Source organism: Schistocerca serialis, chromosome 6, assembly GCF_023864345.2.
Source record: "Schistocerca serialis cubense isolate TAMUIC-IGC-003099 chromosome 6, iqSchSeri2.2, whole genome shotgun sequence".
NCBI lineage: Eukaryota > Metazoa > Arthropoda > Insecta > Orthoptera > Acrididae > Schistocerca > Schistocerca serialis.
The window spans coordinates 439376850-439390970 of record NC_064643.1 but is presented as its reverse complement, the minus strand read 5'-3'; the positions used below and the strand labels follow the sequence as shown (position 1 = coordinate 439390970).

The 14121-nt window shown below is 37.3% G+C and overlaps 1 protein-coding gene across 1 annotated transcript; it reads left to right on the top strand.

Annotated features, from left to right (window-relative positions):
* Positions 1-7782: 7782 nt before the first annotated feature.
* Positions 7783-13862, top strand: LOC126484480 (oligosaccharyltransferase complex subunit ostc-B). Its single transcript, XM_050108009.1, has 4 exons — positions 7783-8094; positions 8180-8253; positions 12180-12397; positions 13436-13862. Exons 1-4 carry the CDS (start codon positions 7956-7958, stop codon positions 13452-13454), a joined length of 450 nt encoding a protein of 149 aa, XP_049963966.1. The 5' UTR covers positions 7783-7955; the 3' UTR covers positions 13455-13862.
* Positions 13863-14121: the final 259 nt, after the last annotated feature.

The following is a 14121-nucleotide window of genomic DNA, read 5'->3' as shown; positions in this document are numbered from 1 at the left end:
GCCAACTTACATTTACAATACCAGGCATGATTTTGAGAGAACGCTAAAGAACAACTGGTCTCCGAATAATCAAGTCCAGTACATTTACAGTACTTACGTTAACAGCAGGACTAGCAACGTGCTTTGCAAATAATGTCCAAACTCGGTTACTATTTCTATGAGTTATCACCATCGTCGCACTGATTACAGATATCAGCATTGAGTCTGGTAACCACATGGTGTTTAGTATGTATCTCAGTGCATTATTATTATTATTATTATTATTCTATCGATTGAACTGTGGAAACCATTTCTATTACCATTAGGAAAACCATATAATTCTAAACCGAACATTTCACAATTAGCAGTGTCGGGATGAACCATGCATAACAGTATTTGTCCCGGGGATAATACACGTTATGTGGAACACTGAACAGGCCTGACGGCGTGTTTATACTGTGTGTGTTGCCAACCAGACAGGGACTAGTTTTGAGCGGTGTAACACACCTGTGACAGACTCCAAAGTACATGCATACACATATCGAATTTTCCAATTGTAAATGTCAAAACCAGTGCGGCAGATGTATGGAATACACAAACGATGAATATGTGGATATGCTTCTGGTCCTTGGTGCATCTGATAACCGAGCTGGTGTTGCCATTCATGAATATGCTGCTGTATCCTCGTCGACGCCATCCAGATAAAAAAGTGTTTTGTCATCTGGAGCGGTGCCTTAAGGAGTCAGGTTCTCTCCTTCCACCATCGCGTGACAGAGGTCGTCCACGAACTCACCATACTCTAGCTACTGAGGACGCTATTCTGGATGTCATACACCAAGTACCTCAGCGAAGTACACGTAACGTAGCAAGGCAGCTGCATGTCTTGCAATGCACGTTCATTAACATGCTGCACGAGCATGGAGTGCACCCCTATCATTATGCTTTCACACAACACTTGCATCCTGCATATCGCCATCAGTGTATGCAATTCTGTGAATGCTTCCAACAACAGCAGGAAGCCAACAATGACTTCGTGAACACTGTATTATGGACAGATGAAGCAGCATTCACTCGTAAGGGTGTCTTCAATATGCACAATGTCCACCATTGGTGTGAGGTTAACCCACACATCACCTGCAACTGTGGGTATCAGTTTTGCTCTAATACCAATGTCTGGGCTGGAATATTGGATGACAGGTGTTTGGGCCCCTACATGTTGCCTGACCAGTGGCTGCATGAACTTATCAGACATTTCTCTCAAACTATCTGCCTCATTCGCTGAAAGATGTTCCACTACATGTCCGTCAGGGGATATGGTTCCAACATGGTGGTGCACCTCCACGCTATGGAATTAATCAGCGACAGTATTTGGACAGAAAATTTCCTGGGAAATGGCTTGGACATGGAGGTCCAGTTGTATGACCACCGCATTAACGTGACATAAATCCCCCAGATTTCTTCCTGTGGGGACACTTGAACAAGCATATGCACTCTACTCTGCTGACGAATGTGGAAGAATTGGTTGCGTGTGTTCATGCAGCATTGCTGCGAAGGGTCCAGAGCTGTATGATCCGGCGGGTTGCTCTATGTTTGGACGTGCAGGGAAGTCTCTTTGAGCATCTGTTCTTCTGAGGACAACGTATACTGTTGTAAAGGCCATGCAGTTATTAATATAGGCATTATTATTGTCACTGGTTGCTAATGTGCGACATCTGAGCACTCATATTATATGTAATAGAAATGAGAAGTAGATGTTGTGTTATTGTACTGTGCTATCATCTTCAGCATCTTGAAATTGATATTGTTTTTTTAGTTACTCTGTCCTATGACAAGTCATTTGTTTCAAGTGTCCATTTCTTATTTGTTAGCGTTACAAAATGTTTTAATTTAGGAAACATGTGACCTAAGAAATCGTGTGTATTACAGTAGGAAATGCTAGAAAGAAATTAGCAAATAAAAAAAATGCACCCCAACCCAGGATTGAACCATCGACCTCCAACATGCAAACACAGAACTCTATCCACTGCATTAACTGTACATAATAACTAACATTTTCTGAAAGAAGTAGTTACCATACACTTGGTTACAGTGTTGCCAATTGCCACACTTTAATGACCTTTTTCTGCTGGATGTACTCACTGGATGAAATTTTGTGACAGACTTTTTTTTATCGCTGGCATGTGAGGAGTCGCGCTGCGACACCCGAGAGCGCGAATTACGCTTCACCCTGTATATGCATGTGTATATATAATTCAGCAATGTCCTTTATCGTTATTAGATTAGATTAGTACTTGTTCGATAGATCAAGAATACGACACTTCGTAAAGATGTGAAATGTGTCAGGTTAATAAAAGATGTCTATACAAGATGTTACATTACACAAAATATTACATGACACTTAATATTTTTTTGTGGGAGTTGGGGAAATTACCCACTTACTATATCCAAAAATTCGTCTAATGAGTAGAAGGAGTTGCCATTAAGAAATTCTTTTAATTGTCTTTTAAATGCTATATGGCTATCTGTCAGACTTTTGATGCTATTAGGTAAGTGACCAAAGACTTTTGTGGCAGCATAATTTACCCCCATCTGAGCCAAAGTTAGATTTAACTTTGAGTAGTGAAGATCATCCTTTCTCCTAGTGTTGTAGCCATGTACACTGCTATTACTTTTGAATTCGTTCGGATTGTTAATAACAAATTTCATAAGTGAATATATATATCGTGAGGCTACAGTGAAGATCTCTAGCTCCTTAAATAAGTGTCTGCAGGATGATCTTGGATGAGCTCCAGCAATTATTCTGATTACACGCTATGTGCAATGAACACTGTTTTACTCAATGATGAGTTACCCCAGAATATGATGCCATATGAAAGCAGAGAATGAAAATAGGCCTGGTAAGCTAATTTACTCAGATGTTTACCGCCAAAATTTGCAATGACCCTAAGAGCATAAATAGCTGAACTCAAACGTTTCAGCAGATCCTCAGTGTGTTTTTTCCAGTTCAACCCCTCATCAATGCATACACCTAGAAATTTTGAATATTCTGCCTTAGCTACCGATTTCTCATCAAAGTCTATATTTATTAATGGTGTCATTCTACTTACTGTGTGGAACTGTATATACTGTGTTTTGTCAAAGTTTAATAAGAGCCCATTTGCAGAGAACCACTCAATGATTTTCTGAAAAACACCGTTTACAATTTCACCGGTTAATTCTTGTCTGTTGGGTGTGATAGCTATACTAGTACCATCAGCAAAAAGAACCAGCTTTGCATCTTCGTGAATATAGAATGGCAAATCATCAATATATATTAAGAACAGCAGAGGGCCCAAGACCGAACCTTGCGGCACCCCATTCTTTATTGTTCCCCAGTTTAAGAAATCACCAGTTTTTTGCATATTATGTGAACTGCTTATTTCAACCTTCTGCACTCTTACCGTTAGGTATGATTTAAACCATTGGAGCACTGTCCCATTCATACCACAGTACTTGAGCTTATCTAGAAGTATTCCATGATTTACACAATCAAAAGCCTTTGATAGATCACAAAAAATCCCAACGGGTGACTTCTGGTTACTCAGAGCATTTAATATTTCATTAGTGAAAGTATATATAGCATTTTCCATTGAAAAACCCTTCTGGAAACTAAACTGACATTTTGTTAAGACTTTATTTTTACAAAGGTATGAAGCTACTCTACAATACATTAGTTTTTCAAAAATTTTGGGTAAGGCAGTCAGAAGAGAGATTGGGCGGTAGTTGCTAACATCAGATGTTTCCTCCTTTTTATGCAGTGGTTTAACGATGGCATACTTCAGTCTATCTGGGGAAATACCCTGCCTCAGAGAGCTATTACATATGTGGCTAGGAATCCCACTTATTTCTTGGGAACAAGCTTTTATTATCCTGCTGGAAATGCCATCAATTCCATGTGAGCTTTTATTCTTTATTATCTTCCTAATTTCACCAGGAGAGGTGGGTGGAATTTCAGTTGTATCAAATGGTGTGGGATAAGGCCTCTTCCATGAACTGCCTTGCTTCTTCTAATGAACATTTAGATCCTATTTTCTCTACAACATTTAAAAAATGATTATTCAAAATGCTTTCGACTTCTGGCTTTTTGTTTATCAAGTTTCCAATTGCTTCGTTGGTAATGCCATTATCCTGTACTCTTGGTTGCCCTGTCTCCCTTGTATTAATATTCCAAATTGTTTAAAATTTGTTATCAGAGGTATTAATATCAGACATGATGCATATGCTTCTGGACTTTTTAATTACCTTTCTTAATGTAGCACAGTAGTTTTTATAATATTTGGCTGTCTCTTGGTCATTACTCTTTCTTGTTGTTGGATACAGTTCCATTTTGTGGTTACAAGATATTTTTATTCCTTTAGTAAGCCAAGGTTTTTTGCATGGTTTCTTATAATTAGATTTAACTACTTTCTTGGGGAAACAGTTTTCAAATTCTCTTACAAGTGTATCATGAAATAAGTAATATTTTAAATTAGCATCGGGTTCCTTGTACACCTCATCCCAGTCTAACTGCTGAAGATTTTCTCTGAAATTTCTAATTGTTGAGTCATTAATTGAATGCACAACTTTGGAGGGTAGTTTTGAATTACTGAATGGAGCTATGTCATATACTGTAACTAGCTGAGCATCATGATCAGAAAGCCCAATCTCAACAGGACAAGAATTTATGTTTTTAAACCTGTCTTGGTCTATAAAAGTGTTATCTATCAATGTGCTGCTGTCCTTTACTACCGGAGTAGGAATGTTAATGACAGATGTCAAATTGAAAGAACCAAGCAAGACTTTCAGGTCATTCTTCCTATTACACTCTTTCAGTGAATCAATATTGAAGTCCCCACAAATAGTAATTTGCTTCCCCTATCTGACAGATAGCACAACAAGGCATCCAAATTTTCCAGAAATAAATGAAAGTTCTCTGAAGGGGACCTATATACTGTTACAATTATAAAAGAGCCCTCTTTCAGTTTAAGTTGACAGGCACATGTTTCTATATGTTGCTCTAGACAAAGCTTTTTTGTATCTAAGCTTTCTACACAGTGATAACTTTTGACATATATGGCAACTCCTCCCTTCACCTTATTCTCTCTATTCAGATGTGCAGCTAGTTTATAACCACTGATATTTACTTTTTCCATATCAGACACAATGTGATGCTCAGACAGGCATAGTATATATATTACATTATCAGATTCAATGTCATCTAAACAAACCATGAGCTCATCTACTTTATTCTTCAATCCCGGAATATTTTGGTGAAAAATGGTAACATTATTACTATTTCTCTGTTCTAAAAAATAGAGAAAAATATGAATATTCTAGTATTGCATTAGAACCAAAATGGTAAACAATTAACATCATTACAGAATGGGGTCAGATACACAGGTACATATGTATGTGTTGCTGTTACCACATGCTCCTGTCAAAATTCAGTGCTACTGTTTTTGATATGGTGTCAGCTGGGATCCTTCCAATGGGTACTGGTGTTGTCATTCGAATTATGGTTTTAGAACTGAACCAAGAATCCAATGAGAAGAAGAGAAAGCATAAATGTTGGCTTTGGAAGAAATTTTATTCAGAAATACTCTAGTACCATCAGACAAACTTATAATGGAGATACCGCTCATAAACAAAAACCCATTCATGAATTACTTTTGAATAGTACAGGCAATTTCGAGTACTTCTTGAGCTGCAACCCAAGCTCTATCAAAAAATACAATACTCACATAACAAACCTAGTCCTAGCTCAAGTAAAACTAGAACTTACACTTTGATATTTGACATCTGGCAATTACCTGTCATTTTTCCAATATTTGTACCACATTCTTAAAAGTACTATTTCAGAGTTCTTGTATGATGTATTGAATGCTATTCATGATGCCCCAGAGACTCATTTAAACCTAATATTACACCCCATAGCAGTTAAACAAGAAGTTAGATTAAAGCTATTTTGTAGCGAATTCTGGAGTTATGATTTATGAAAATGCACTAAAAGACACTGTAATGTAGTTGATGAATTCCATTATTAAAAGCTATACTCAAGCTGAAATTGTATCGCCACCAGAAACTTTGCTACTTAATTTCTCAAATCCACTGGGAAACTGTTTAAGAGCATTGAAGTTGCCAATACTTGTGTATGTTGCCAGCATTGCATTAATTTTCATCATTTGTAGAATTAAGTGAACTGCTGTGAAACCACAAATCAGTTTCAGTAACTACTCTATAATATTTGCTTACTCACACAAAAATCCTTCTATGCATCATATACTATGCCTGTAACTGCAATAGCAAAACACTGAACTGCCAGAAAATGTGAATGTAGAAAGTTTGTATTATGTATTTGTTAAAATAAGCACCATGCTGACTTGGTTCAGTACACATACACTATAGAATAAAACCACACATACAATACTGTCACGGTAGTTAGTACTCATAATTCGTAATGGAATCATACTCCACATCAGTCAGTCATGATAGCTGTGCTGTTACCATACTCCACGTAATGATCAATTTTTTGTGTTGGTCTGAGAACAGTTATTGCATTATTTTTTCGTATTTTCAAATCTATATCACTTGTATATTAAGTAAAGGGTAGGATATTTTTATAAATACACACAAAAGAAAGTAATAAGGTTTTTAAGGGGGCTATAATTTATTTTATCTACAACTATACAGCTATACACAACTTTCAGAAATCAGTCTTTTTGTGTGCAAGTTTGTTCTGCAGATGCACAACTCTTAAATTCTTATAATGCTTCAACAGTTTGTTGCATTCATTGATTCAGGCATTATGAATGTTTCTTGGATAAACTTTTACAATACCCAGTATGTAAATCGCAACTGGGAACATTTTTGGTACTGTGAAGCACACACACACATAGCAAAACTAATAACACGTAAAATCAAAATACTGCAATGGTGCTTCGAACTTCAGCCACAAGATGATTGTCGAGTTGCGTTAATCGGTGGCGGGGGAACAGAAGTGGCGTTACAAAGTTAAAGCTACTCTAATTTTTGAGACATGGCTAACAGTGGGTCACTTGAGTGGCGCCGCAGAAATTTGGGTGTTTCCACATGCAGCTTCGGTGACTACACTGCAGTGGCGGCCAAGTGGCGTCACTATTGCTGCTTGTGGCAATCTGGTTTAATGTAATGTAAATTGAACAGTTGGTTTAGTAGTTACCAGTCATCGAATTTCTTGTTGGTTGTCATTATTCTCATGGATTGTTCTAGTCGTATAAAAGAAATACGGGACTCAGAACTATTACCCCGGAAGACGAGGCGATAATAACAGTGCATGGCAGACAAGTTTCAAAGTATCTATGTTGGTGACTTCTTTTATTGAACTTAGTAGTAAACAGTGTTTGCTGAGCATTTTTGTTAGTAGCTCGGAATATACTTACAGTTTAGTTTATACTGTTGGAGAATTCGAGAAATTTGGTGTACTGTTCGTTAATAGTTCTGTTTATGACATTATGTGAGTTCGAAGCTTACACTTTATTGTGTGTTTCCCTCAAACTAAGATTTTGGATTGGGGTTTTTCTTTCAAAAAACATCGCTGTCACTAAATATCCTGCATTCGATCAATTCATCTACGTCTTCGACTCGAGACCGTTCTCGACCTATTCCTTTCTATACAGGCATATTGATGATGTAAGAAATTTTTCATCGATTATTTTAAGTAGATTATCTTTTAAGTATTGTACTACGTATGCATTTTATACCACATTTTTCTTTCTTCTTGTATGTGTATCTTCCAGTACTCGCTGGAGTATTCGCTCTCTGCTAGTTACGTTAATGTAATAATAACTCTGTTCCATTAATACACACGTGTCCGATGTGTGTACGTGTGAAAATGCGAAGTAGCAAGATATGAAAGTCTCTGGTTGGGTTGCGTGTAGTAAACAAATAGAGACTGAGGGAATATTTTTGCGAAAATAACAATGGAATTTATGTATAGAATACCTTTTTATGTCTTAGAAGTTCCTAACTTAAAAATAAAACGACCATCATGGTTTCATCAACCTTCTGCTATGGTTATGTTTTCTCTTGTGCTGGTGTCTTATTTTCTGGTAACCGGAGGTTCGTTTTCGGCTGACAGACTTTAATGTGTTTTAAAAAACCAGCGCATTGTTTATCGTTATTCAAACGCAGTATCTCTTTTCAGGTATTATTTATGACGTAATTGTTGAACCGCCGAGTGTTGGGTCGACAACAGATGAACATGGTCATTCGAGACCGGTACGTATTTCACAATAAGGTTTTTCTTTCTTAATTCCGTATATCAGCTTTGCCTAAGCCATGGCCTTTTTATATTTGGAAGATGTTTTTTGTTTCTGTAAACGTTGGCATTTTTTCTGTTATAAACGTAATTTCGTTATATCAGTTGAGCAAGTAAATTATGCAACTAAAATGTTGACTGCACTGTGACACTCATGAAGGAAGCATAGTAGGATGCAGAGCAGCAGAAACAAATTTTTCTGGATTAGATATCTAATTTAAAAGACGTGCAAGCTGTTGAAGAAGCAGTGTAATACTGAGGAAAATATTGTGTGAAGCTCTGAATAAATGCTACATTATTAAAATATGATCAAAGTGTAGTGATGGCGAAAAAGGTGTTCCATTAGTCTGGCTCTTCTAGCGCAATTCCACTCACGCTTCCTCTTTATAACTATGGCAGTTGATGCAACACTGCATGTAAGTACTATGTGTGTTACTTCGCATAATATACTGGTAATTGTTTCGCAACTGTTCGGACAGACTAAGGAAAGTCGCGTTTGGATCATTGGCAATCATTTGTTATGTGAGAGCGGTACTTAGTATGTATGTTGTCAGTTTTATGCTTTAGGCAAGCTGCATGTGGTGTTTGCAAGTATTCCTAAATAATGTATCTCATAGTGTTACAGTACGCAAATAATGCCTTTCCAGATCTGCCCTTTGTCTTTACTTTGTTTGTTATGACTTTACATCCATCTACTGCAGCCAAAATGGCTCTTTAAACTTGTGCATTAGTAACAATGATGTCTGCACTTTCCACAAGCAGTCTTTCTGGTAAATAGCTGTTCATGTAAATTTTCTTTCAATTTAAACTCGTTTTGCTTTCGTCTGTACAGGCAGTTGGATGCATTATTGGATGTAATTTTAGGTGTGTAATGTTCCAGTTTTTTAGGTTAACACACCACATGTCATGATCGACAAGGAAGAGAGTAACTCACTCACATTGTAAATTTTATCGTCAATTGCAATGTACAGAGGGTTACGGAATGTCGATGTAGATGGTGGACTGGAGATATATGGGTGCAAGGGCTGAAGTTGTGATCGAGGCGAGGACACTTCTCCTCTACAAGGATGACAGGATTAGGGAAATTATATTGAGTTGCGGTTTGTATTAGTCATAGTGTTCTTGGGCATTGTTAGTTTAACAAGTTGAGTGCCATGAGGCTGGTGGTAACCATAGCCGCACCTCGCTCGTGACATCTTGTGCCAACGGTGACGACAGCAGTATCTGACACCGTGTTGCCTGGCGGTGAAACATCCATCACTATGCACAGGCAGTCAGCATCTTACTGTAGAAGCTCTCTCAAGCTGTTACTTGTTTGTTTCTGTAATTTCATTCCTAAGTGCGATGTGTCGGATGTTACTCCGATAATATTTGGCAGCAATCATACTTTGCATTTCATTGCATGCAATTCATTAGGCTTTTTGAATATTTGTTATGCTCCACAAAATTTAAGCTATATTTGAAAGCTGGTATTCCTAGTCTTATTAAAACACCATTTTTTGTTATTAGTCTGTAAGCTGTTTTAATACACGTTTTGCTCTGCTATAATAACATATGCCTCTTTTATTCTACACTGTTTCTCGAAGCTCATTCTGATCTTCAGAATGACTCAGATTTACTGTGCACAATAGATTGATTGCATCATCAACATAGTGGAGATAAAAGCCTCAAGAAACAACCAGTGAATGATGTCAGCAACAATATGACAGCATTACCAGAACAAAAACCGACGAACAGTATATCCTGGGAACAGGGGGTCCTGGGTGGGGGTGGTGTTGTAACTACATAAAACACACAACTCATAAATTAGCATTTTCATTGGGGAATGTGCATTGTAGCAAAAGAAATGTTACAATCATTAGTTTTGCCAACTAACAACTAAACTGTGATGCCTTTTTGTTTTCTTGGTATGATTTATTATTGGTGAGCATTAAGGAGTACAGCAGAGTTGTTGATCCCATTTCGTGCAGAATATTTGGACGACCAACACAGTTGGTCATCTTCAGGTATGGTGAATTGTCCTAGACTTATTTGCTGCCTGGACTCAAACCAGATTGTCATATATTGTTGATGTCACATCACTGTTTATAGTCAGGCTTAATTTCTGGTGGCCTGTAGGGCCTTCAATGCTCATTTGTACTTCAGAGCCTGCAGTGTTGTTTCATAAAACACATTCTTGCAGCGTTCCCAGCTTTCGTGAATGAAATGGCTACCAGGATCTTCATAAAAACTGAATTTCAGACCCCAAGCCTCCGCCGTGTTTTATTAGGTTTTTTGACATCTTTATTTCAGCACAGACAGACATCTCGCTCATGCTGTCCCACAAATGTGGCATTTGTGCGATTGGTACTGGTCTCATCATATTCCATTTCGTGACAATATTCAAGGCAATATGTTGTGGCAGCAGATTTGCTTGGTTGATTTTGTCAGATGTCACTCACTGATTTCTCTTGCACATATCTTCAGTTGTCCTAATAGCCTGCCACACGTAGTACATGGAATGAGGTACACCCTGGTTTTTGGAGACCTAAATCATCTTAAATAATAGAAAGAAGACTTTTTGTCTTTGTTGAGGCAAGTGAAATGTGCCCATAGGAGTCTGCCAATCTTTACACTGATTGAGGCTGTGTAAGGCAGATATGCGATTTGTAGGTTTTCTTTTTCTGCCTCAATCTCTTAAACAGTGATTGTGACTGCAACACCCAGTCAGTTTGTTGAGCTGTGTATCCATTCCTTTGGAACACTGTTGGTAAGTGTTAGAATTCTTTAGCATGGCTTTTCTTTGTCTGCCAGTTTTTGACCCCTCGAGTTTATAGTCTTTAACAGGCAATTTCTTTGTGGTGGATGGTAATGGCTTGAAGTGTGGAGATGTCAGGATGTGTGGGTTTTCTGTATTTATTTTGCCTGAGGGATTCTTGTAGCTAACAAATTAAAAAGCCCCTTGTTCAAGTTCCATCATGAATTATGAGGCCACATATGTCTTAGAAACATGCTGGTTTCAACTTGGCAGATTCTGGTGTGTTTGCTTCAGTGTTCCACGTACAGCTTCACTACAACAAGCTGTAAACCCGACATCACTAAGCACAACCAAATGAACTCTTCCATTGTAACCTAAACCTTGGACTATGCTATGGATCAGCAAAAAAAAAAAAAAAAAAAAAAAAAAAGGCGGGGGGGGGGGGGGGGGGGGAGACACACTCTTTATGGTCAAAGCTGAACGGCAATCATCCTCCGCCCCCAGTAGACCAGTTATTCAACCAGAATGTTATTGCACTTGACTGTTTATGAAAACGTGTGGTGATGTTAAGGTAAACAAGTGTAGTGGTTGCTGTCGACACTACATCACACTGTCATTGTTTCAGTTCAGCTGTGCATATGCTATCAGCCTTGATTATATGCTGACTCAAAATATGCCAACCGAAGTGTCCTCACTGCCAGGTGTCTTAATATTATGGTCCACTAATATACAGGTCTAATAAAGAATTTCATTCAAGCCAGCACCCCTAAAAACTTAACGAAGTAGGGCCTAATCTAAACAAAACACATTTGAATGACGTGTACCTCTCAGCCATCATCTATGCATCATATGACATCCAGTTCAGATAATGTACCAATGGCTTCTGTTGTTTACTAGAACTGATGGCACTCTTTTGCTGCATGCTGTGAAGCTGTATTATTCAGTTATGAGATATGATTCATAGATTCTTTTGTACTCTAAAGAAATCACATTCCAAATTTCTTCTGTCAAAAAGTTTCTCTAATTCAAATCAAAGTTTTCTCGTGATTACAGAGTCATGCATATTCAACACTGTTATATACATTTGTTTTATATGTGTAAATTTGTGTAATTGTATTCCTCATTAATGTTGAAACTGTTATTTCACAGGTTGCCTTCATGCCGTACCGTGTAAATGGACAGTACATAATGGAAGGATTAGCATCCAGTTTTCTTTTTACAATGGGTGGACTGGGATTTGTTGTGTTAGACCATACGCACAGTCCTTCTACGCCAAAGCTCAATCGGATACTTCTAATATCTGTTGGATTCTTGTGCATTCTTGTGTCATTCTTCACATGTTGGATATTTATGCGCATGAAGTTGCCGTAAGTATATTCCTTCTTAATTTCATTTCGCTAATAGAGATTCATACTTTATTCTTTACAATAATAATCTTTATTAACAGGGAAAATACCATGATATCGGATATAATATGTTTGTATAGAAATTGCTGTAATTCAGTTCAGACAACTGTGCTCCACAAACACATTTTGCTTTACATGCTGTTGTTTTATATGTGTAAATTTGTGTAATTGTATTTCTCATTAAGTGTCAAGTGACTGGCCTGATACAGCTCTCTCTGCTAATCTACCCTGAAGAAGTCTCTACATCTCTGAATGATTATTGGAACATACACTCTTTTGAACCTTGTTCTCCTCCTAAAATCGCCCTGCACCACCTCTCTCTCTCTCTCTCTCTCTCTCTCTCTCTCTCTCTCTCTCTCTCTCTTCCCCCCCCCCCTCCCCCCTCCCTCTCACCCTCATCTTTGTTATCAATTTTTCATGCTGCCTCGTGATATTTCCTATCAACCCACCCAATCTTTTAATCAAGTTGTGCCACAAAGCTATTTTCTGTCCGATTTTATTCAGCACCTTTTATAATTTACTTGATCTATCCGTCCAATATCCACCATTCTCCTGTAACACCACATATCAAATCTCTTATTCTGGTCTTGTGTGTATTGTCTGTAATTCACTCCAGTGTAATGCTACACTGCAGATGAATACTTTATGGAAAGACATACAAACCTTGAAATTTATATTTCATATTGGTAAAGTTCTCTTTTTCTGAAAGTTCTCGTTATTGCCAGTCTGCATTTTATATCCTCTGTACCTCAGCCATCATCAATTATTTTACCAACCAGGTAACAAAATCCGTCTACTACTTTTCATGTCTTGTTTAATAATCTAATTCCTTCATCATTGTCTGAGAACTCAAAATCACACAAATTAAATACTTTTAGTCACCATGTGAGTTTGAGCTCGTGAAAATTTGTGTAAAACTCATTGTAAAAATCTGGATATGTTTGGACTGTGCAAACTGATGATGGTAATAAACATCTCATGATATATTTTTCTTTACAGGGGATACCTGCAATCATAAAGAACATAAAAAATATTTTTGAAGATAAGTGAATTGTGCATTTTACAAAACTGGTGATTTTGTATGGCAATCATTTTCTATGTGGATTTATAAAGAGAACACATTAAAACATGTTTAATAGTAAACTAAATGAAAAACTTGTATGAATTATTATTGGCATGGATTTTTCAGCCTGTGCCACTTAACTGATTATATTATCACTTACCTGGGAAGGAAAATACCTGTTAAGTTGCTAAGGTATACAAATGGTGTAACAGCGATCATGAATAATGTACATAGACATTGAAGTATAGGGTGAATCATATATCAGTCTGGCTTGAAAATAATGAGTTTAAGTGTGGCATGAACACATTTCACAAATGAGTGGTGTATTTGAGATATTAAAAATTAGACTAATTGTGTCTGAAATGGTTTTTGGAGTGCTAAAATCCTGCCTAAGTCCCTTTGATAACCTTAATCATAATGCAAATTGTTATCCTTTCATAATGATGCTTGGAAAATGGCTGTAATTCTGTTTTAGGTGATCTTCATTACTACATATTTTGAAGACAATAATTCTATAAATAAATGAACATTTAAAGTTGTGCCCATCATGCTGTAGTACTGATAAGATGTAATACGAGTGTATGAAAATTAAGGCAGCTTAGGAATAACATTTGTTAAATAG